The sequence below is a fragment of the Polypterus senegalus genome, chromosome 6, assembly GCF_016835505.1.
Source record: "Polypterus senegalus isolate Bchr_013 chromosome 6, ASM1683550v1, whole genome shotgun sequence".
Lineage (NCBI taxonomy): Eukaryota > Metazoa > Chordata > Cladistia > Polypteriformes > Polypteridae > Polypterus > Polypterus senegalus.
The window spans coordinates 154,681,185-154,703,269 of record NC_053159.1 but is presented as its reverse complement, the minus strand read 5'-3'; the positions used below and the strand labels follow the sequence as shown (position 1 = coordinate 154,703,269).

Here is a 22,085-nt window from a genome sequence, read left to right as displayed (position 1 = left end):
AAAATCTGTACTTACATTTTAACTGAGAACTTGACAAAATGCTCTGTGCCTGCACTCAGTGAAAAATGCTATACAAAAATAAACTGAATTGAATTGAATTAATAGCCAAATGCTCCAAGAATCATTTTTCAAATGTGGAAAAATACTATATTAAGATTGTTTGACTAATTTTATTTCTGCTTAATTTTCTCACATCCTAAAGATATGCAGAAAGATGGGTTAATATGAGACTGTAAAATTAACTATTGCACAGGATTGTGGGTATGTGTATGAATCCAATGCAACAGAATACAATTTGTTTTTATATAGAGCCCTTCACTGAGTGTATGCATATATACATTTTCAACTAAATACAGAATTGGTTCATATACAGATACAGATTTGTTAAAACACACAGGAAAAATAAGTAGAATTGAATAACACAAATGGAAACCAACTGTATCTGTCCATTAATTAATGGCTGAACTATGGCCAGTTGACAATAGAAGAGACTAGAATTGTAGGACAGAAGGTCAAAGGCAAAGTCAGACACAGTCACAGTCCTGGAGACATTGGTTTACTGGCCACTGACACTCTTTGGGGCATTCTTATAGTTGAGTCGTCCAGTAATGAATGTACCTGGTGACTGGCTCCACACAAAGAAAGGGTTCATTCTTACTTTCTACCAATACTGTCATCATAGATTGTGGCCCCATGCAGTCTAGAATGGATTATTGGATGAATGTACAACTGTTCTTGATTTCAACTAAATAAGGGCTTTTAAATAGTTAGTAAAAACAGTTTAAAAGGTTTGAGAGATATTCTCAAGGAAATGGTATAAAATAAAATGTAAAAGTCACTGCACCAAAAACAAAGCCAAAAACACCTGCTGATGTGTCATCACGCCTGAAGCAATAATGAAGGGCTATAATTTTCCTCCATTAGACTGCACATTCAAGCAACATAAGCCACACATTGCAAATGAAATTAATTTAATAGAGCTGTATATACACATATACATAGACAATATAAAAAAGAAGTAGAATTGCCATAAGACATATACAGTAATTCATATTTGATTTTTCAGTAGCTACTTATTATAGAAATAAAAATTGTTGTGCTAATGAATATGCTAATTATTATGAGAGTTTTTACCCTTTAAGATTTTATAGTTTTATAGAATATCTTTACTAGATTTGTTTAACCGCCTTGTTACTGAAACTCTTAATGCAACGCTTGCTCCTCCAGTATTACTTGAATCTGAGAGCATCAACCGCCCGGATTCCTTAAAATGACGTAGCTCTATGCAAATAAGCATCATTCGCTCTACTTTGACGCCCTCTGGTGGGTAGGATGTTGATTCAGTTCAGAATTACGTACGAATTTGAAGGGATACGTTCTTTTTTTAGAAAAAAAAAAACAGTTGAAATCAAGGGTTTAGTAAACTTTATGAGCCGTATAAAGAATGTGAGCGCCATCCACGTCCTCTTGCTACACTTTTGAATACCAACTCGAAGCAGTTCAGGAGTGGTGCGCGTGCACATGAGTTTGCGCGCGACCTCGCCTTCGTTGTGCCCAAGTCGCTACTGTGTTGTGCGTTCGTGCCGTGAAAGGGTTAACGTCCCGTCCCTCAAGAGGATTTTTTTCTGACGTTAAGACCTACATGCAGGAGGTGGAGCTCACTGGGTGACACGTAAGAATGTTACAGTAAGTCTAGAAGGAGTGCGACAGAGACTAGTGTTTTCTCAGTGCTGTGAAGTTTGATTCTTCGATTTTTTTCCCTACCACTTCATACACAAAAATCATCATCGGCAGGCTGCGTGCGTTTTCTCAAGACGTAGCCACGTGGGTGCTGGTATCGTTGGTCTCCGAGCTTCACGGGAGTCAGTCGCTCGTCGCTTCTCTGTCAGAATGAGATTTTCCATGCTGATTTCGCTGCTCAGGCCGATCGGGCCGGTGGTTATCGGCATCTCTCTCGGCTTTACCTTAAGCCTGCTGAGCGTAACCTGGGTAGAGGAGTCGTGCGATTCCGACGTCAAAGGAGGGGACGAAGTGGCGGTGCCGCAGGAGGGCAAGCTGAATGGAGCTCGTAAACCCAACTCGCTTTCTGGTGTTGACAACGGTGATGCCGAGGAGCAATTTGAGCCCAAGATAGTGCCGTACAAACCGGGCCAGAAGCAGACAACGGCGAAGAAAGTATTCAGGTGAGGCCGCGCGTGAGATGCTGCGAAGGGGAAAGAGAAGTAGGAGTTGAGTGGTTGTAAAAGACGGACTGGGTTGTCGCTTCCGTCGTGTATCTTATAGCGCCTTTCTCATTTGCACTTTAAAAATAGACAGGGGGTCGGTTTATCAAGAGGAAAAAATAACTCCTAATTTTGATGTTTATTGCTACAGTAAAGGTTTATCGGAGTGCTTGGAATTAATGACGAGCGACATCTATGGAATATATGGAGTGTGCGCATTATATATCTATCGAGAGAGTAATTCTCTTCCTTATTAAATATGAAATTTTCATCTACTTGCTACGTATATAAGTTGCGTATTGTTCATTAATTGTGGATTATTATCCTGGCTATTTCAGTGGTTGTCAGAGTTGCTTCACAGCTCCCACATATAACCACTCTCTGTGTAGGTTTGAGAATGTTATCCCTGTGTCTCCATGAACTTTTCTCTAAGCAGTTTAATTGACTGTTACAGATTGACCCAGTGCGAGTGTGAGGGACCTGCCCAGGGTTAGCCTCCTCTCCAGGGATATTTCCTGGCATGTGCCAAAAACTGCCCTGTTCAATTTAGCCACTTTGAGACTCGTGCCTGTATGTTCTTCTAGCAAGGATCTCAAAGATGTATGTTTTAGGTTGACTGACACTTTGACGTTGACCCAGTCTGAGCAAGAGCATGTAAGTGTGATGGTCTTGTGTCTCATCAGGGGATGGTTTCTGGCTGCACCTCATTCTTCCTGGATTGGCTCTTGCCTCCAATCACTCTAAACTATATTATATTATAAGTTTCATAATAGAATACGTTCAGAATGCTTATGAACGGGTTCACAAAATTACAACAGATGCTCAACTTTTGATTTTGCACCACTACCACTTCTTGAGCCCTAATTGGTCTTGTTTCTTATCTTTTTTCTGACCCTGGACATACCACAGATACTGGACAATTTATTGCCATATATGTCTTTGCCTGTGGTAGAAACCTTCTTAAGACAAGTTATAGGCTGGCTGACAAAGTATTGAGATGGCAGCATTAACCATTGTACACCAGTACTGCCTTAGTCCCGTAGGGCCAGATGTGTTTTCTCAGATCAAGAATGCTAGTCTGGGAACAACTTATTAAAAAGTTTGTAGTGAACAGCAGCAACTTCCGCTGCTAAAAGACTCTTCCTACAGGGTCTGTTCTTAAAAACCCACCTCAAATTTCTGTCTGTCTGTGCACTTTAAACATTTGGAGTTGTAGTGTCCCATTTCTCCTCACGTATTAGACAACTATGTAAAATAAGTATGGCAGGACCCAAAGAACCGAAGAAACTGAACAAATTGCTTGATGAGGAGTGAAAATATGAAAGGTAAAGTTGCTGTTATCCATTCAGGAGCTCAGCAACTAACTGAAGTATAATGAAGTTCTGTATCTTGCTGTCATTTTGACTGTGGCATCACTACATGACATAACAGTGACATATAGTGTTTAGAGATTATTGTAGCGAGAAGCCTGTTCAGTAAAATGCGACAATGCTAGAATAGGAGGAGAATGTAAGTAAAAAATACAAAAAAGTGAATCTATATTATATCCTAATAATTAAGATTACAGACTACAGTGGACCCTTGACTTATGAACTCAATTCGTTCGCCAGGGCTGGTTGTAACTCAAGTTGGTTGTAAGTCAAGACTATTTTTCCCATAAGAAATAATGGAAATACCCATAATGCGCTCCGAACCTCCCACAGCAACACTTACTTAACCTTTTCATAATAAAAAAGGGTTGTATAATGCACATAATTTACCAAAACACCAATAATTTTTCTAATGTACTAACCAAAAAGTTATAAAAAGTGCCTAGCCTACCAGAAACAACAATTTCACACTGTACTCACCATTTAATTTGACATCTTTGGGCTGCAGGAAAGGAGGAGGAGGAGGAGAATGAAACGGAAGGTGGTTATTGTTTAGAAGGAGCCTCCTTATGCACATCTTTTCTTTGTAAAATTGTCGAGATGGTGGATTTCGACATGCTGTACATATTAGCGAGATCGGTCACAAACGCCACTCTCATATTTCTGCACAATTTCCTTCTTCGTTTCGATTGTGATCGCTGTTTCTCGAGTTAATAATGACAGTAGTCGAGCACTCGGTTCAAAGCTGGCCGTGTTGTGAACTGCTGTAATAATACACTCCAAAGCAAGACGGTTCTGACTCAGCCTGATGACATCATGGTGTCCCTTAACAATCGCTTTCTTTACCTCCGTTACCTTCTCTTCCTTCCTTAGCAATTATGCATCTTGCTTGCCATGGTCTTAGTGAATTATATATATAGATAAATCGCTGCACTGACCGAAATTACATCCACAAACACATGTATCTGGGCTCCGACTGACGCTTACGAATGCTCTCGGCTGTTTGTTTACAATCGCACAAGCGGATACACGTGACCGCATTCGGGTCGTAACGCAAGATGTTGGTCGTAATTTCAAACCAAAAATTTTGGTTATAAATCAAGTTGTTCGCATGTCAGGCCGGTCGTATGTCAAGGGTCGACTGTTTTACCTTTCAATTAAAGGCAGAAAGGTTTGAGAGAGCAGAGGTAGCGCCCATGTTATTGGATTTTTCAGTTTTTTTGGATATATGTGGATTCACTGTGTGAATCCCTCATTGCAGCAATATGCTTTGCATTGCAAGATACACAAATGCAATTTAATGGTCAATAATTCTTGCTGAAAACAATAGATTCATCGGTGGGAATGTTGCAGGAAAGATGAGAATTGGTGGCAATGTGAGCAGCAGTACATCTGTTTCTATTATGTGGTGTATTTACGAACCTCTTTTAACTGGACATGCCAGGACTTAGATCTGTCATTTTTTGTGTTTCTTTTTGCCTCGGTTCACCGGGCATTCTAGCCCTTACATCTGACATTTCAGCACACCTTTCTTTTTAAAGTTCCACCTTTTACTTTTTTACATCTTTCTCATGTTGTTCGTCTGAAGAATAATCCATTTTTTGTTTTGTTAATTCATGAGGGATTAATTCAAGGTATCTACTTACATGGCCAACGTTGACATATGTAAACTGGCCCGGCCACAGACGGAATCCAGACTTTTCGATATGTGACGCCCAGCCATAAATGGATGCTGGATGTTATATCATTTAATATACAGTAAGAGATATACTAAATGTTAAAACACTGCATGTATATTCTGGTATGGCATGTTTGTATTTCCATTTAGACAGTAATGTTAAATTACTTAAGTTATTTGTTTAGACATCCAATTGGAAACTGAATGCTTCACAGCGTCATCCATGGTTCTGCTGGAGTGGTGTCTGTGTCGCTAGGCACATTTGCAATTTTTGACATATTGGGCAAGGTACTTATAGGGTGGTTCAGATCTAATTATGCACTTTTCATTACGCTATAACTTATTAAGTTTATAACATAGAAAATCACCCGAAAAATCCCGGACAATCGAGAAGTGTGCGAACTGACGACATGAAGAATCATCATTGTGCCGAACTGGAATCGTCCTCGCATAAATCAAAGTCATCCAGATGATCGACCACCTTGTACTTATCACAGTGCTGAACAGAAGTTGAGTAAACTGAGTGTAATGGCACAAAGTTTAGTTTAAATGCCTTTTTTGGAGTTCATTTCTTTGTGAATGCAAGCGGCCAAATCTTTGAACCTCACATTGACTCCAACTATAATCTCATAATAACGAATGACCTAGACAACATACATCATTAACATTTGCCACTAGCACAGTTATGACTTTGTATGCCAAAGTATAATCTGGTATATAAACAGATTATACCTTTCAACAGGTTACGGGTTGTATTTAACATATATGTTGTGTTCTTAACATGTGACACAAATTTGTATGTTTAACTTGGGTCTTTTTGGAAGTTCTTTAAGCCATCACAGTTTTGTTAATTGTAAATATAAATTTGATGTTTCCCAGGTGAAGTTAACAAAAGCACTATTGTTTTTTGTTGTTTAAAATCAATGTCGCTACGTTGAGCTCTGCCTCCATGAGGCTTAGTTTAGAAACGTGATATTCAGTTAACCGTCTAATTGTTCACACTCATATTTAAGGATAATTTAGTCATGGTCGTCTCCAGATGTATGTACTGTATTATACATCTGGCGACTAGTGCTGCGCTAAATCTCACTGGCCTGTTTTATTTACAGCTGTATGATTTAAAGTTTCTCTTCATTGACTCCTATTCTGGAGCTATGCCAGGCCTGCTTCTTTTCTACTGCAGTATAGTTTATTTGCATTGTTGCCTACTTCATGACTTTTGTGATAACTGGCCCAGTAAAAGGCACAAAACAGTATGGAATAAAGGTCATAGACTGGGCCCATTTCACCCACCTTATTAATATATTACTTCAGGTTGCATCCATTTAAATGAAAGACAGGATCTTGCCCACATAATCAGCCGAATAGAATCCGACTGAATAAGATCACCCCAAGCTTGAAATTGTTTTCAAAGACCAGAGTGTGCAGTTTTTCCAAGTTATATAAAAATAATTCTTTACAATTTGTAATATATATCCCAAGTTGTGCAGGTTGAAAGTTTTCCCAACTTAAACATTTCAAGCTATTTTCTGGCAGTGTTTCAATGCAATTACTTACTTGTTTCATACACACAAAGTTATGACTCATTTTTGTTTTATTGTTTGTTCTGTTTTAAGAATTCTTTGCCAAGCAAACAACTCCATCAGTTATTTCTTAATACATGAGTACACATTGAAAAGTAATGGAAATACGTTTGTGACATCCTGCTTTAGCCCAGACATTTAAGACCCTCTGTAGTCTAAATTGTTTTTCTCAGTCTCCTAAATAAATGTCACTGGCTGCAGAAAGCATATGCTCAGCACAATTCTTCAGCAATATTTACTTTTTAAAGTAATGCTTGTATACTTTTTGTGTTTTTTTTTTTTAAACATAAGAAACTTTGAAGAGTAATACTTGAATGTTTAAATCAATCCATTTTGTTTTTTTCAGCCAATGTATTCCAGTTTTCTTAATGATTGCATTTTTTGCTGACACTTTTATTGTTTAAGCAAAATTAGAATGCATGCAACTGTTTACATTTATTTTTACAGTTGGAACAGGGACAGGATCCCTCTGTGGAGTACATGCCATATTTAACTGGTAAGCTTGTTGTTTGAAGTCTAGTCCCTTAGCCACTGCCCCACACCACACTGCCTTAAATCTGCTTATGTGTTCTTTACAGCCTGTAGACACATCCTATTAATTACTAAACCAAAGCATAACTAACTAGTACATTTAGAATTGAAAATACTGTGCAGCAGGATTTAAAGAGGCGTATACAGTATGGAGTGCATAGAGCACCAGTGATCAATTCAAGGTTCTGCTTATGTGTATGTGGATTTTTATGTCATATTTGTATGTCATATTTTTATAACAGCCACATAAATCTATCTGTTTTTTTTTTTTTAAATAAAACTGCTTAATCCAGTTTTAAAATCACAGAGAGTCTCAGCTTGTTTCTGCCACATTACTAGCAAAGTGGGATCCAATTCTGTATTTGCCGACAGGTAGATTCACATACACACTCGCCCCTTGTATCAGACCAATTTAACATCTTAATGTACTCACCAAGGTTATTATAGTTTTGCCTTTTTATGTTAGTTTTTATTTCTATATTTTTTCTGACCTTACTTGGAAATTCAGTTTAGTTTTAGTTTTCCTTCATCATGTATTTTTAGTTTTAGTTTAGTTTTTATTTCACAAAGTCATTTCTATTTTATTTTTATATATATTAGTTTCAGTTTTAGTTTTAGTAATTATGGCATGGAGCGCCTACGGAGTTAGTTTTGTGTCACAATCAGACAAAACTGTACACTTAACAGATTTGGATATGAGTTTAATGTTAGTGGAAGCTTACTATACTGCCTGGTTTATTATCTGGTTTTATTTTTGTCTGATAACAAACAAGCATAATCAAAACTAGACACTGAATATGAACAATTTTAGACAGTTTTATAATTTTTAAAATATTTTCTCATGAAAATCACACGGGCTTAGGAAGAACAGGGCTCTTAGACTTGAATCAGTGTGCAGACCCCACCTAGCTGTATTGAGGGAAACAAAGAACAACAAGCATGTAGTGTCAAGGTTAGGTGTGGTGAGTCTTGAATAGCCCACCATAAGAACAGTAAACCCATAATGAGCAGGGCAAGAGCAGGTAATAAGAGTATGGACAGGCACAAAACAACAGAGACAGCGTCTGAGATTAGGAACAATCTATACATTATCTAAACCTGTTTATCCAGAGGGATTTCAGAAAACCTGGAGCCTACTGCGGCAGGTTTGGATGCAAGGCAGGAAAAATCCCTGGTATGCAATATATGATGTTAAAAACAAAAAGAATATGATATTTCAACTATCTATTTTGGGAGAGAGAGAAAAACATTGAAAAAAGGGAGACAAATATTTTAAAATATTCTGCTAATGGATTACTTTCACAATATTAGGGATTTTGAGTTGTGAATATGAACTAAAAAAGATAAATTAATAAATATGGAATAAATAGAAAAACCCACTAGTAGTTTTTCATTACTTGTCAGACTCTCTACCTTTGTTTGTATCACTTCGTTGTTAAACAATGTTTTTAAAGCAAAAGTGATTGGTCAGTAACAATATGCTGAACTTGTATGATGACCTAGTCAGTCTCTCGATCGGCGCCGTTTTATTTTAAAATCCGGGAGTGCTCTTCCCTCGGCTTTCTTGTATACTCAGATATGGGGATGGATATTTGAGGAGTAAACTGCAAGACAATGATTATATTTTAATATTATGTACATTACCATCAACAACAAATCAAATTAATGATATATTGAACAATTATTAAAAAAGTAAAGTTGAATAAATCGGACTCTGCAGCTGTATAAATAAAAAAAAATTGAGTATGTGTTCAGATAAAGTACCACTTCTGGGTGATGGATTTGGCCCAAAAGTTAATACAGATCTACAATTGTGGTGTAACAACCACAGGCCGAATTTCATCCATCTATCTACGTTTTTGAGTTAACGTGTTTACACACGCACAGAGACGCGCACACACGCAATTCCAAAAACAGTATTATTGGACACTGGTTAGTCTATAACGTCAAGATTCATCAAAATATCGAGGTCGAATTTTTCATGATTACTATACTTTCTGTATACTTCATATATGAGAAAGTAAAAACGATTTCTCCTGTGCTAAGTGGCAGGTGAATTGCTGTCAACAAATAGCAGACACCTGAGAAATAAACTGAAACGTTACTCACTTGTGATTTTTCTATGGTAAACGTTTTATTGACCAGCACATTCTGATTTCAGCCATTTGAATTACATCTTGATACACAAAAGCACAAAGAAAGGCGGCACGCAAATCGCTTTCTATTTCACATGCTTTATGCACCCGCACCCAGCTTGCTCTGTCACCGCAAATGCTGTGTGAACTGCCGCCCTCCTTTACCAGCTGCCGTTCACTGGATGAATATATGCGGGCGGCTCGTGGTGGATGACTTTCTGTTTTAGAGTTTAAACTTACAAGGGTTAAAGACTAACGGCAAGAATATTCATTCAAAAACGAAAACTACAAATATTTTAGTAAATTATTATTTTATTTCAGTTAGTTTTTCCAGCTACTTTAATAGTTTCGTTTAGTTTTAGTTTTTCATTTCGGTTTTGTTAATTATTTTATTTCAGTTTACGAAAATGTTTTTTTAATAATAGTTTCAGTTTTGATTTTAGTTTTCGTTAACTATAATAACCTTGGTACTCACCTTTGTTAACCTGAAAAAAAAAAACACCAGAGAAAACTCATACGGACACAAAGAGGAGAGAGCCTGTCACAATTTCAAAACTCTCCTGAGTGGTACAGTTCACTGGTGGATATCTCTCACGAATATCTTAGTGAAGGTGTTTGCATTCATTGGAATGAAGCATAATCTCAATTCCAGAAATTTTCTGTGTAGTATATAGAAATTTGTTTACTGAAACCTTCAAAAATCCAAAGTAAAAATTGAGTATGTTGCCATCAATTTTAAATGTCAGAGACCCTTCAGTAATAATGAAAATGAAGAAGGAACCAGCTTAGATTAGAATGCCAACTGATCAGAACACACTCATTCAGAGCATATCCGTTTAAAGTCTCCAGTTGAATTAAACATGTCTGGCATTCTCTAATGAACTTTTGGGCTGTAGTGGAAATATGGAATATTGGAAATATGGAAACACAGGAAACGTATTAAATCTCCACATAGTTGACTGGCCATGTCACCAGTGTTGTTGTTCATTATTCATAGCTTATAGGGCCATTATTGTCTTGAGTACAGGGAAAGTCTTATTTGAAGGTAGCCATCAACATGTCTAGCCAAAGTGACATGCCAAAAATGAACATACAATTCATTTAAATATTTGGGGAAAAAATGACAGTGTTATTATTTAATACAGTGGTTTGAAATGGTTACTTTAAAATGAGTTCAACAAGAACACGGGGGCACAAATATTAGGAAGTTTTTCTTCACACAGTGAGCCATAACACATGGAATAAGTTACCAAGTAATGTGGTAGAAAGTAGGACTTTAGGGACTTTCAAAACTAGACTTGATATAAATTTGGATAGAATTGGTGAGCTTTGTTGTACTGAGTAGCCTGTTCAAATCAGTAGTTTTTCTGATGTTCTAAAAATACTTGTTGAACAAAAACGTTAAGGTATAGTAGAACATAGGTATTATGGAAAAGCTAGTCATTTATAAATATTAATTTATATATTGGAAATTTTAAATAAGACATTTTTCATTTCTACTTTGTGTCTGGCGCTCAGGCTTCCATATTTCCTTAAATGTTTCCTACAACTCCAGTGATGACTGGTGTTATTTTTTATGCTGTGGTGTACTTGGCTGGTTACATCACTTCAAGAGATGTTTTAAGTGCCCATTACGCTTGGCCCACCAAATCAACAAGTTAATTAAAAAGACAAACTCTGTTATGGGACACACTCTGGAACTCCTAGAGACAGTAACAAAGGAGAAGATTAAATCAAAACTGAGAGTACAATACTGAACATTCTCTCTGTGACACACTTGGGCCAGGTTTATACTTCACGCGGCGTGATGCATGCTCCAGTGGACGCTACTGCTATGTAAGCAGTGTACTGTTTATACTTGTGCGCGTACTTTTACTTACATTTGGACGATTCCACCAGGTGGCAGTGCGAGGCATCATCACGGTGAGAAAACGTTCAGCTTTGGTGTGTTGCGAAATGCCTGAAACATCGATTAAATTCCAAGGACACCTTGCCACAATATCTCTGAAAAGGATGTTTAACGATTATCCATCAATCCAGGAATGCGCCCATTGCAGGATGCATCGGGCATGAGGCAGAAACAATCCCTGGACAGGGCATCAGGTCATCACAAGGTGAATACGAGCACACACACACACACACACTAGTGTCATTATAGCATCTCCAAATCCCCAAACTTTCATATCTTTGGAGGAAACCGGAGTACACTGTGAAAACTCAGCAGGAAAACATGCAAACTCCAAGCAGGGAACATAATGGATGTTGACTCCCTGCGAGGCAGCAGCGCTGCTGCTATGCCACCGTGCCACCCAAACATGTGCATTTATTAACAGTATTCATTATTTAAATGAAGTTAACATCTTATCTGTAAAGGTAACATACAGACTTTAATGCATTTCATCATGAAATTGATATCAAGTATAAATCTAAGGATTCTAAATGTGCAGAGACGTGGAATATCATAAATTTAATGTGTTTTGTGTGCTGATTGCTGCTTGCTTGTGCTGTCAGCACAAGAAGAAGCCCCAGAAGTATGTAGCGATTAACAATTGAGTTGGTTTTAAGATAACGTTTACATCTTTTGTAAGAGCCATTTGCTAGTTATTTATGTTATATAAATATTTACCTAAATATTAGTGCATAGTTTATGGGAGGTTCCTACAACCTCCATAAGTTGAATTGAATTGGTATATTTTAACTATTTCTGGCCTCTCCAACTATTCTAACTATACATTATATTCACTTAGTGACCTGCCTTGCCATGTTTAAGGCGTTGAGGGCACATGGTTTTAAACTGTGCCTTTTGTACCAAATAACATGGAAGACAACTTGCTCTATTGAATGTGCAACACGTACATTTAAAGCATACAGAAGAAGAAGTAAAGCATTTTTAATTATAGAAACAACTAAATTTTGAAAAGAAATGTTAAAGATTAGAGAAGACACATTTTTTCTAATTTTTTGCCTTTAGTTCTACGTGTGTAACAACCTTTTTTTCTTTATTCTTGTGTGGATTATTTGCTTTGAAGCTTCACTAAATATGTTAAAACAAACTTTTGGACTGAGAGATTTCTTTCAAGATTAAAGCCGAAATGTTCACTATTATCACAAAACAGACCTTTTCACTGTGTCCTTAATTTTTTTCTCTGTGGCTCAAATATGTAAATTCTGATGCTGTTGTGAAGGTGCAAAAAAATAAATAAAAACGACACAGAAGATGGTATGCGAGTCTTTTAAAATGTATTGTGTCATTAAGTTGGTGAATATGCGATGTTGGAATATAAAAGCAACAGAAATGCATTTGTATGTTGCCATTTTGCTTCACCACATCGAACCACCATTCATCAAACGTTGAAGCATGCACATTAATCCTGGAGAATCCCCATAGCGGCTTTCTGTCACATGTAGTTAGTAAACAGAAACTCTGACATCATGTTCCAACTTTTATCACACTGCACCCCCCTACTTTTTTCTGGTACTGCAACTCGCGCACATGTCGCGTTCATTTCTGAGGATGTGCTCAGAGGACGTGTCAAATGAATGCCGGCAATATGTGGCAGCCATGATGCGTGTGTGTACGTGTTCTGAGCATGGAGTTTAAACCGGCCCTAACACTGAATAGTTTCAGTCAGTGAATCATTCATCAGAAGTGTGTCAGAAAATGCTATGGGGTCTCTTTTTATACCTATTACAATCCACTGTGTCCATGGCTGTGAAGTTAGACATTTTTCCTTCTTTTTAGCCATTGTGCCATCCAAGCATTATAATATGAAACCTCAATCTATTAGTCAGTGTAATGAAGTTGATAGAACTTTGGGCTTTAAACCACATTATTTAAAACACTGCTCGTACTGAGTAGTATGATGCACAGGCCAGTACCGCACAATTGCCGGTGACATTAAACTCTGGTCTTTGTGGAGTGTGCACTTTCTCATTTTGTCTTTGTTTTTTTAACCACAATGTTGCTTGTTCAGTTCCTGCTTCTGCCTCACTGTGACCATGAAAAAGTCATTTAACCTGCCCATATTTAATTTGCTAAACATATCTCTAAAACCATATCCTGATCTTGTAAGCTGCCTTGGATAAACACACCAGCCAAATACCTAATAATAATGAATAACTGGCTCTGCTGTCTGCTTGCTTTGCGCGCCGACCCTCGGGGGGTGGGCACTGGCCGCCTGCTATCTCACGGCTCAGCCTCTTGAAAGGTGCTGGGGCTCCCCTCTGTCAGAGAAAATGAATGTATTTAAAGAGGTGGTATATAGAAAAGTATGCAGGGCGTGGGAGTAAGGTGTTTTTTTTTTTCTGAGTTACTGTCTTTTTTAAATACCAATGAGTAATAGAACGTAATTAAAAGTAAAAACGTAGAAGTAAAAAAGTAAAATGTATTAAAAGGTAAATAAAAAATTATATTACATTAACACATTGTCAAAAAATATATTCTGAATTACTTTATCTTCTTAGATTCTATAAACGTTGCATTTTTGCATTTCTGTTCACATTGTTTGGAATATTTTCCTTTTTTTTCATTATTGTATAATTCTCTTTGTTCTTGATTTTGATTATATACTACTCTTTTTTGTGCATTTCCTTTTTTCCATGTTTGTTATCAACTTTTGTCACTATTTTTCTATCCCAATCTAAAATTCGACATTCTTGAATAGATAATTTTTTTTTCTGCCTTGCTATTATAGCCAACTGCGTTGAGGGGAGAGTTAGTAGCACTGAGAGTGTCGCGGGGTTGTACAGAGAGAGGATGTGTGCAGTAGGAGTAAGTATTGGGTGAGTGTTGTCGAGGGTAGTGGTCAAAGATGAATAATTTGGACACGGAACAAAACGTTTTTAATAGAGTGATAATTTTCTTCTTATGATCAAGTTCTTCTCTATCATTTCAGAGACATTTGTTTTAGTTTAATTGTTGTTTTGGCATGGCCTGAGTTTGCCTACAGTGGACTGGCACCCTGTCTAAGTTTAATAGACTCTGGCCACCTGTGAGCCTACAGTTGTGTTTAGTCGGTTAAAACAAAATGAATGAATAGGAGGCCTTCAAAATATTTGTTTTGCATAGTGGTGGGAAAACATGAGTTAACTTTCAATGTCCGAGAAGTGTGCCTTGCCTTGTGATACACTTGACTCTTTGTAAATGCTTTTTTGATGAATGTTCAGTGCAGTCACGGTGTATCTGTTCAAAGTCATACATTATTCAGAAATGATACTTGCTTTTGAAGGACAGTACTATAAGAGCTGGTGATGGCTTTCCACAGCACAGTTTTAGAAATTGTTTAGGCTTGGATTTATAGAAGGAATAGAAGGAAAAGTGATTATGGGGCAAACAGAGTGCTGTGACATTATAACTTTTGTTTTCTTTTTATTGATAAAGAGATTAAAGAAACTTTGGCATATACCAAGAAGCAGTAACTTCACATGGACATCCCTTAGACACGATGTGGACAATGCAATATAGTTTAACACAGTCCTGTACAGTACACCACATATATAGTAAAGCAGTATAAAATATTTTGTGACAGCAGGTTGTTATATTATTTGTTCATCCTGTTTTTGTAAGTGGTGTGTGGATAATGCAGCTAAAAGCATTTTGGATTTTTGTCTTGGAAAAAGAACAAATAGATTTGTTACCTGTGATTAGATGTATTGCTATTTTACCTTCAAAGTCTCAAACTTGGCATCATCAACAAAGTTTTTTTGTGTCACCTGTGTGTGTGTGTGTGTGTGTGTGTGTATGTGTGTCTGCGCGCGCCCATTTCTTTGGAGGAAAATACGCTGTCAGCATTTTATGACTTAGTGCCTATGATTTAGCAGCTTTGCTGGCTTTAATCCCCAGTGTCAACTAATGTTGCTTCTGAGGTTTGCATATTGGCAAGAAATGTGTATGTTTATGAAGATTGTACGGCAAAGTATAAGTATGTTGTGTACAAACAGAAAGCAAAGAATTCAGTTGTAAGACTTTCCCCAGAAGGGAAATGGAAGATATGCAATGCAATGCAAGATAGAGATATCCATGCGCTGGTAGGTTTCTCAAGGATGTTAGAGGGCAGACATCCTGCTGCGTGTCAGCAATACCTTATTGTCTAGTTAAGAGTGTAAATGGGGTTTTGGAGGACAGACTAATTGTTGCAAGACCCTTTTGCCCTTAGTCCATAGCAATGTGAACAACTTTGCAAAGGATGGAACCGCAGTGTCCTTAGAACTGTGTTACTTAAAAGTATCGGGAATTACAGACATGTTTGTGATGGGTCACCACATGATTGTGCAGTAAAATTAACCAAATTTTTCTGAGAACAAATTCATCCCGTATTTCACCATTCTGCTATTTACTGTGGTGGCTTGTGATCTGAGATGTAGCCTATGAACAACACAGTTGGCGCATCTCAAGAGTTTTTGTTTCCATGCTATGAAAATATAATTAATGTTTACCACCACAGCAGCACTCTCTGTTTTACTAAAGCTTGCACTAAACATTTACACTGACAGTAATATACTGTACCTTTTTTAATGATAATTGTTTTGTTAACAAACTGCTTTCCACTTTTCTCTTTTAGTAATATTCAAAAATATTCTGAAAATATTTGTATGTAAACAAAAAAATAGTTTTTTATTATGTGGCCATTATTTGTCTATGAACAGCTCTGCTGACATTATGGCAATAGTCTTCTTCTTTGGTCCCAGCAACCTTGGCTCCAGACCAAAATAGTTAGGGGAGCATCTGAAATGCTAGGGGAGGACATGGTGTGATAAAGTCCTAAAAATCCAACAGGTAATCATTTACTCAACAGTAGAGCTGTCCTTTTAAATGATGCCTCCTGAGGCAAGGTACATTTTTGCTGCCCATTCATCCTAATATTTATACATCAATAAGAGGCATGAGATTATACATTTAATTCACACACAATATGTATTGCTATACAGGCTTCATGTAGCAGTGCGTTCTGTGAACATTAAAAAAAATAAAATCAAAAGCTAATATTTTTGGCAAAATGGAACAATGAAAGCTATCATATTTTTAAACAATAAATATACAAAATAGGCATTAAACGTTATAATGTATAATAGGGCACCATCTTCCATCCATCTTCCCAACCCACTAATCCGTGCAAACTAGTCAGGTAGCTATAGTCTTTCTCAGGAATCTTTGTTCTCAAGGCAGAAACGGAACCTGGAGAGGGGGCGCCAGTCCAATGCAAATACACACGCTCACTAGAAGCAGTTTAGCAAGGTCAGTTCACTTAACGTGCATGTCTTTATGAAATGAAACTCAAGTGTACCACTACTCTTAGTTATCCTGGCTGAATTCAAATTCCATCCTACAATCTAAAAGGCAGCATCCATTTTTAAATAAACACGCATGGCTCAAACTTAGGAGACTGTTAACAGATATTATAGCTGACACCGGAATCAGATTCTGGAAATCAGCTCATAATACTTAGACTGGTACAACATATAAGATATCAATGTAGCAAAGTAAAATGATGAACATGGGGGAAGGACTGAAACAATAGACTTAGAATACATTGCTATATTGAATACATTATTAAAGACAGCCCAAACCCCCAAAAGTCTATGTCAGTATGTAAAAATCAGAAGCATGAGGAGCCAATACTGTGTACAGACATTTTGCTTTGAAATGCATCTGTGGTGATTAGAACTTTGGACACTTCAGAGCAAAGTTATGCAAAATTAAACTTTTAAAATAAAAATATTGCTCACAATTTTTAAAGGTAGTATATAAATAAGGATCTGGGTGTGTATGTAATTAAGTTTATGCAGCTTTTTTGTTATATTATTTTTGTAAACATGGGCAGGGCAGCTTAACATAATATTTGGTATATGGGGTTAGCCTAGCTAAATGAACCCCTCTAGCTGGAGCTGCATCTCAGTATGACACTTATATTCATGTTTGTGTTCTCGGATTAAAACGTTTAAGAACCTCTGCCTTAGAATACTGATGGGAGGGCAGGAAAATTCTGATATGCGTATGATCAAAAGTGGGAACATACAGGACCACTTTTACCTCTGTGTGAGGATAGGATAGGTAGCTTGTAGAGAAGTGGTCCTTTTAAATGGATCAGGTATGCTGCTGCTTCTAGAACAGTTTCAGCAAGATCTCCATGAGTCTGTAAAGGACAAATTCTTGACTTTGGAAGTGACCCAATCCCAGGTGTGCTGATAAAACCAATGTGAGTCAGTTGCAGCATTAGTTATAGGGTCTGGAGGAGAATTAGGGTGGAGGGGAGAAAAAGTGGTTAAGAGAGGTAGGCCATTACACCAGATAGAAAGTGGCTGAAAAATATGTGTGAACAGGCCCAGCAGGGCCTCAGAGTTTTGTTTGACGGCAGTTTCATTTGAAAATTTGAGCACTCTCACTGCCTGTCATGTTTAATTTAATAAGTACACCCTTGTAGGTATTTGTGACTGCATGACATCATTCCAGGAGTGGAAATTCCACAAGGATGTGCTTTCTGCTACATTGTATACATATTGTGCCATGCAAAATATGGGAACCCTTCATCAGTAATTGCTCCATTTGCTCATACCAAAATAAAATTTGTGTAGTTAAGTATCAGTGCTTAGGAGGACAAGGTACACATCCCTATTAATACAACATGAATTGTGTTAACAGAGATGCGCTACTACACCAGATAGAAAGTGGCTGAAAAATATGGGCCGACAGGCCCAGTGGGGCCTCAGAGTTTTGTTTGACTGCAGTTTCATTTGAAAATTTGAGCACTCTCTTTGTTTGACTGCCATGTTTAATTTAATAAGTACACCCTTGTAAGTATTTGAGATCATTCCAGGGGTGGAAAATGCCACAAGGATGTGTTTTCTACTACATACAGCTAGTATATATACAGTGACATGCAAAATGTGGGCACCCTTCATCAGGAATTGCTCCTTTTGCTCATACCAAAATAAAATTTGTGCAGTTAAGTATCAATGCTTAGGAGGACAAGGCACAAATCCCTATTAATACAACATGAGTTGTGTTAACAGAGATGCGTTATTGACAATGCATGCTTGAATAGTAACCAGACATAGAGGCTCTTTGGTGTGGCAAAAGTCAATAACCTGTTTGCTTGGCTTTGTTAATGTTAAAATATAGACAGTTTTCTTTGCACCAAGAGGCAAAACATTTTCACCTGACTCCTATACTCTGTCTCATCTCCTTTATCAATACACCCCGTAAATGCAGAATCATCTGAGAATTTCTAAAAGTGACATGCTCCAGTGTTGCTCACATCCGTTTTAGAAACACAGTCCTTGAGTCTCACAAACTGCGGTTTCCCTGACAGATAGTCCATTATCCAGGACACCACAGGCTCCTCCACCTGCATATCTCCGAGTTTATCCCTTAACAAGGATGGCTAAATGGTATTGAAGGCACTAGAGAAATCAATAAAACATAATCCTCACAATGCTGCCAGCTTTTTTTCAGATAATGATGCAAATATAAATCTTATAATAAATGTTAGAAGAAACTTACCAGGTTTGTTCACTGAAAAAAACAGATTTTGAAAGCACGTTGATACAAACACAGATTTAAATAGTTTGTTTACATAGAAACATTCTTTATTATCTTTGAATTAACTAATCCAGCAGTGCACATATGATGTTTGAATTTTTATATTTAGTATGGGTTTTAAGCAATATTTTTCAGTTACTGGACAGAAAATGTCAGAGAATACATTCAGAACTTGCACGTGCTAAGATAAATCAGCCAGTTTATGATACTATCGTTCTTTATAAACCTTATGCGAAATTCCCCCCGATGGTTATAAACCTCCTAGTTGTTGTTACACTAGGGGGAGTCCCACCCTTGCCACACATACAAATTAATTGCATTGTATGAAGTGATAGCTGGTTAAGTACTTGATGGATATATCAGTATTTATATTGTATTGCACAAAATTGCAATATTGTTCACTTTAGTAATGAGATACTTTAATAAAAAGCTATTAAATGAGTTTTCTGTTTCTGCTATGGTAGCAAAAGGTATGGATTACTGTAAAATTTCAGTGATATTGGTATTGAGACATTCTGGGATTATAACATCCTTACTGGCAGCAGGGGTGAGACTCCATGTATTTACACTCCCCATCATAGAAGGACAGATATTGTGGTTGTTTTTCTATCAGACCATGCCCCCACTATTCCTCTAGTAGTCTTCAGTTGATATGTCAAGGACACCAATAATGTAACGTTTGCAGGAAGATTAAGTTCTGGTGTTTGTAAAATATTATCTCCGGAAGCACTCATATAAACTTCATGGTCAAACTTACTTACAAATTTTTAGTTTGCCTTGTGGGACTAGTGATTGTGTAGGCAATACAAATTTCTCATACAGTAGAAATCTAAATGGATTTGTTTTTCTGTTCTTGACTCGTTTTTTTTTATTTTTGGATTGTAAAGGTAAGTTTCAGACGTGGAAGCAGGACCTCCAATTTGCAGGGAGAATGTTGGGGTTGGTGGCAGGATTGGTGCTCCAGCCACCGTAAAAAACCTCACACTGTTCCAGTGTGGTGCTATGGTGTCACCCAGCATGGCTGAACTCGGCTCCCAATCCAGGTGGTTCGTTGTGTGGTGGGTGCGGCAATGTGCTATCAATGCATGCCCCCAACCTCCTCCTCTTCCTACGTTTAACTCTTTTAGGACTTCTCAGTCATACATTTGGAGATATTTCATCACTGTCTGTGCCTTTATAAAAGGTTACATTTTTTAGTTGGTTTTGACCTATGTTAGGAGTGTGGTATCCAATGCTGATTCGATAGGGCCACAGAGGATGCCAACATTCTCTCCAATCAGCAATCAGGCATCATTTCTTCTGGCTAATGGGACCTGCCATTTAATTAGAATTTTGTCTCCTCTTACTTTTCTATATCTTTTTCTTTGTTACGACAGCAATGACATTTGCTGTTGCTAAAGACTCCAAAAATAAAATATTAACACAAATTTACAACATGGACTAATGTAATCATTTTCTGAATGGTAGCATGGTGGCAAAATGGAAAGCTTTGTAACCTCACTGGCCCCTGGAACATAGATTCTGTTCCATGTTCCATTCTGTATGGTATTTGCATATATTTCTTTTGTCCATGTTTATTTTCTCAATGTACTCCCAGTTTCTTTTCACATAACATTTTAGGTTAGTTGTTGACTTTCAATCCATTTCACAAATGCAGGCTATGTCAGGAATTTATTAATAAATTGCCATTTTAAGGACATGTGTGAACAAAAGTAGGTTTGGATATCCTTTGAAACTTGACCTAGGCGTTTCCTTCATGCAAGTTTGCAGAACAAGTGAAAATTAGAATTGTTTGAAATTATTATGGGTGTTAGCAGTGTACAATTCTTCCATATTGACACATGGATAGGTGTGAAACTGCATTCATGTTAACGTTTGCACAGATTTTCAGCAACACAGTATTTCTTCATACAAAAAAAAATCACTGATATATGGATGTACGTGTTGACCCTGTCCAGGGACTTTGCCAGATTCCTGCTTTGTGTCTGATGCTTGCTGCGATAGGTTTCAGCTGCCTTGAGACCATGCCCAAGATAAGCAGGTTAGGAAGGTGGATGGATATGAGTACTCTGAAGATGTTCATATCTCTGTTTCTCAATATTTTTTCCATCTTTTCCTTGTTTATCTTTATGCAGCTACATTCTTAAACATACTGGTTCTTTAATGGCACTTCTCTGGATCATGTGGTTCCTCGTATAACGATTGCTTGTCAAAGAACCAATTAATTCCGGGAAGGGCTCTTTGCATATGAAGTTGGCTCTTTGGCCTTTGAAAAAGGTTTCCAGTATGTGGACAAAATATAGATCTGTAATGTACTGTATAATAAAGTAGACTAACAGAATACAACATACCATGAAAACTTGGACTTAGCCTGTGCTATCAAATGCATTAGGAGTCAGCTTAAAACCAGGAACCCAAACACATTTTACTAAATCTATTATCAATAATGCATGGTCATTTAAGGAACCTGATGTGGATCTATGTAGTAATGGTTCTTTCTGGAACCTTTATGTAGATAATTGTTTTGGGGACCAAAAATGGTTCCATACGACACAGCTCTGAAGAACTCCTTTATTTTTAAGTGTGTATACTGGTGTGAAAGGCCTGTTTATATAAAAGTTTCTAATGTGATGAACTCATCAGACAGAGACTTTGCAAATTTCTAGAAATTACATGGACTATGAAATAAAGACAAAAAAGCTACTTAGCCTGCTTTAAACCAGCTGCAGCCATATCCTGTGAAGCAGCAGTAATTAGGGCAGTGTTTAGCATTCATCTGGTCGGAGCAAAGATTTTTGCAAAACAGATGCATATGTTTTGAATTCTTGTTGTGATGGATTTGGCTGTGCCATTTTCATTTACTTTTGTTTTTATTTGATAATGTGTGAAAAGTGGGGTAATAGATCAAACTGGGCATTTAAGCACTATCACTTAAGAGTATCCTTTAGAAAAATCCACAAACAACTATGTTGTCAGGGTTAGCAGACCTCTTACCCATTACCTGGGTCCATTATACATGAATGCAGTT

General features: G+C 37.3%; 1 protein-coding gene across 1 annotated transcript in view; it reads left to right on the top strand.

Moving 5' to 3' along the window:
- Nucleotides 1–1,190: 1,190 nt before the first annotated feature.
- chpfa (chondroitin polymerizing factor a) overlaps nt 1,191–22,085 on the top strand; it is a 103,442-nt gene continuing 82,547 nt past the window's right edge. Inside the window, exon 1 of the mRNA XM_039757398.1 lies at nt 1,191–2,183. Coding sequence (XP_039613332.1) covers nt 1,891–2,183 — 293 coding nt within the window. The 5' untranslated portion in view covers nt 1,191–1,890. The remainder of the gene's footprint in view (nt 2,184–22,085) is intronic.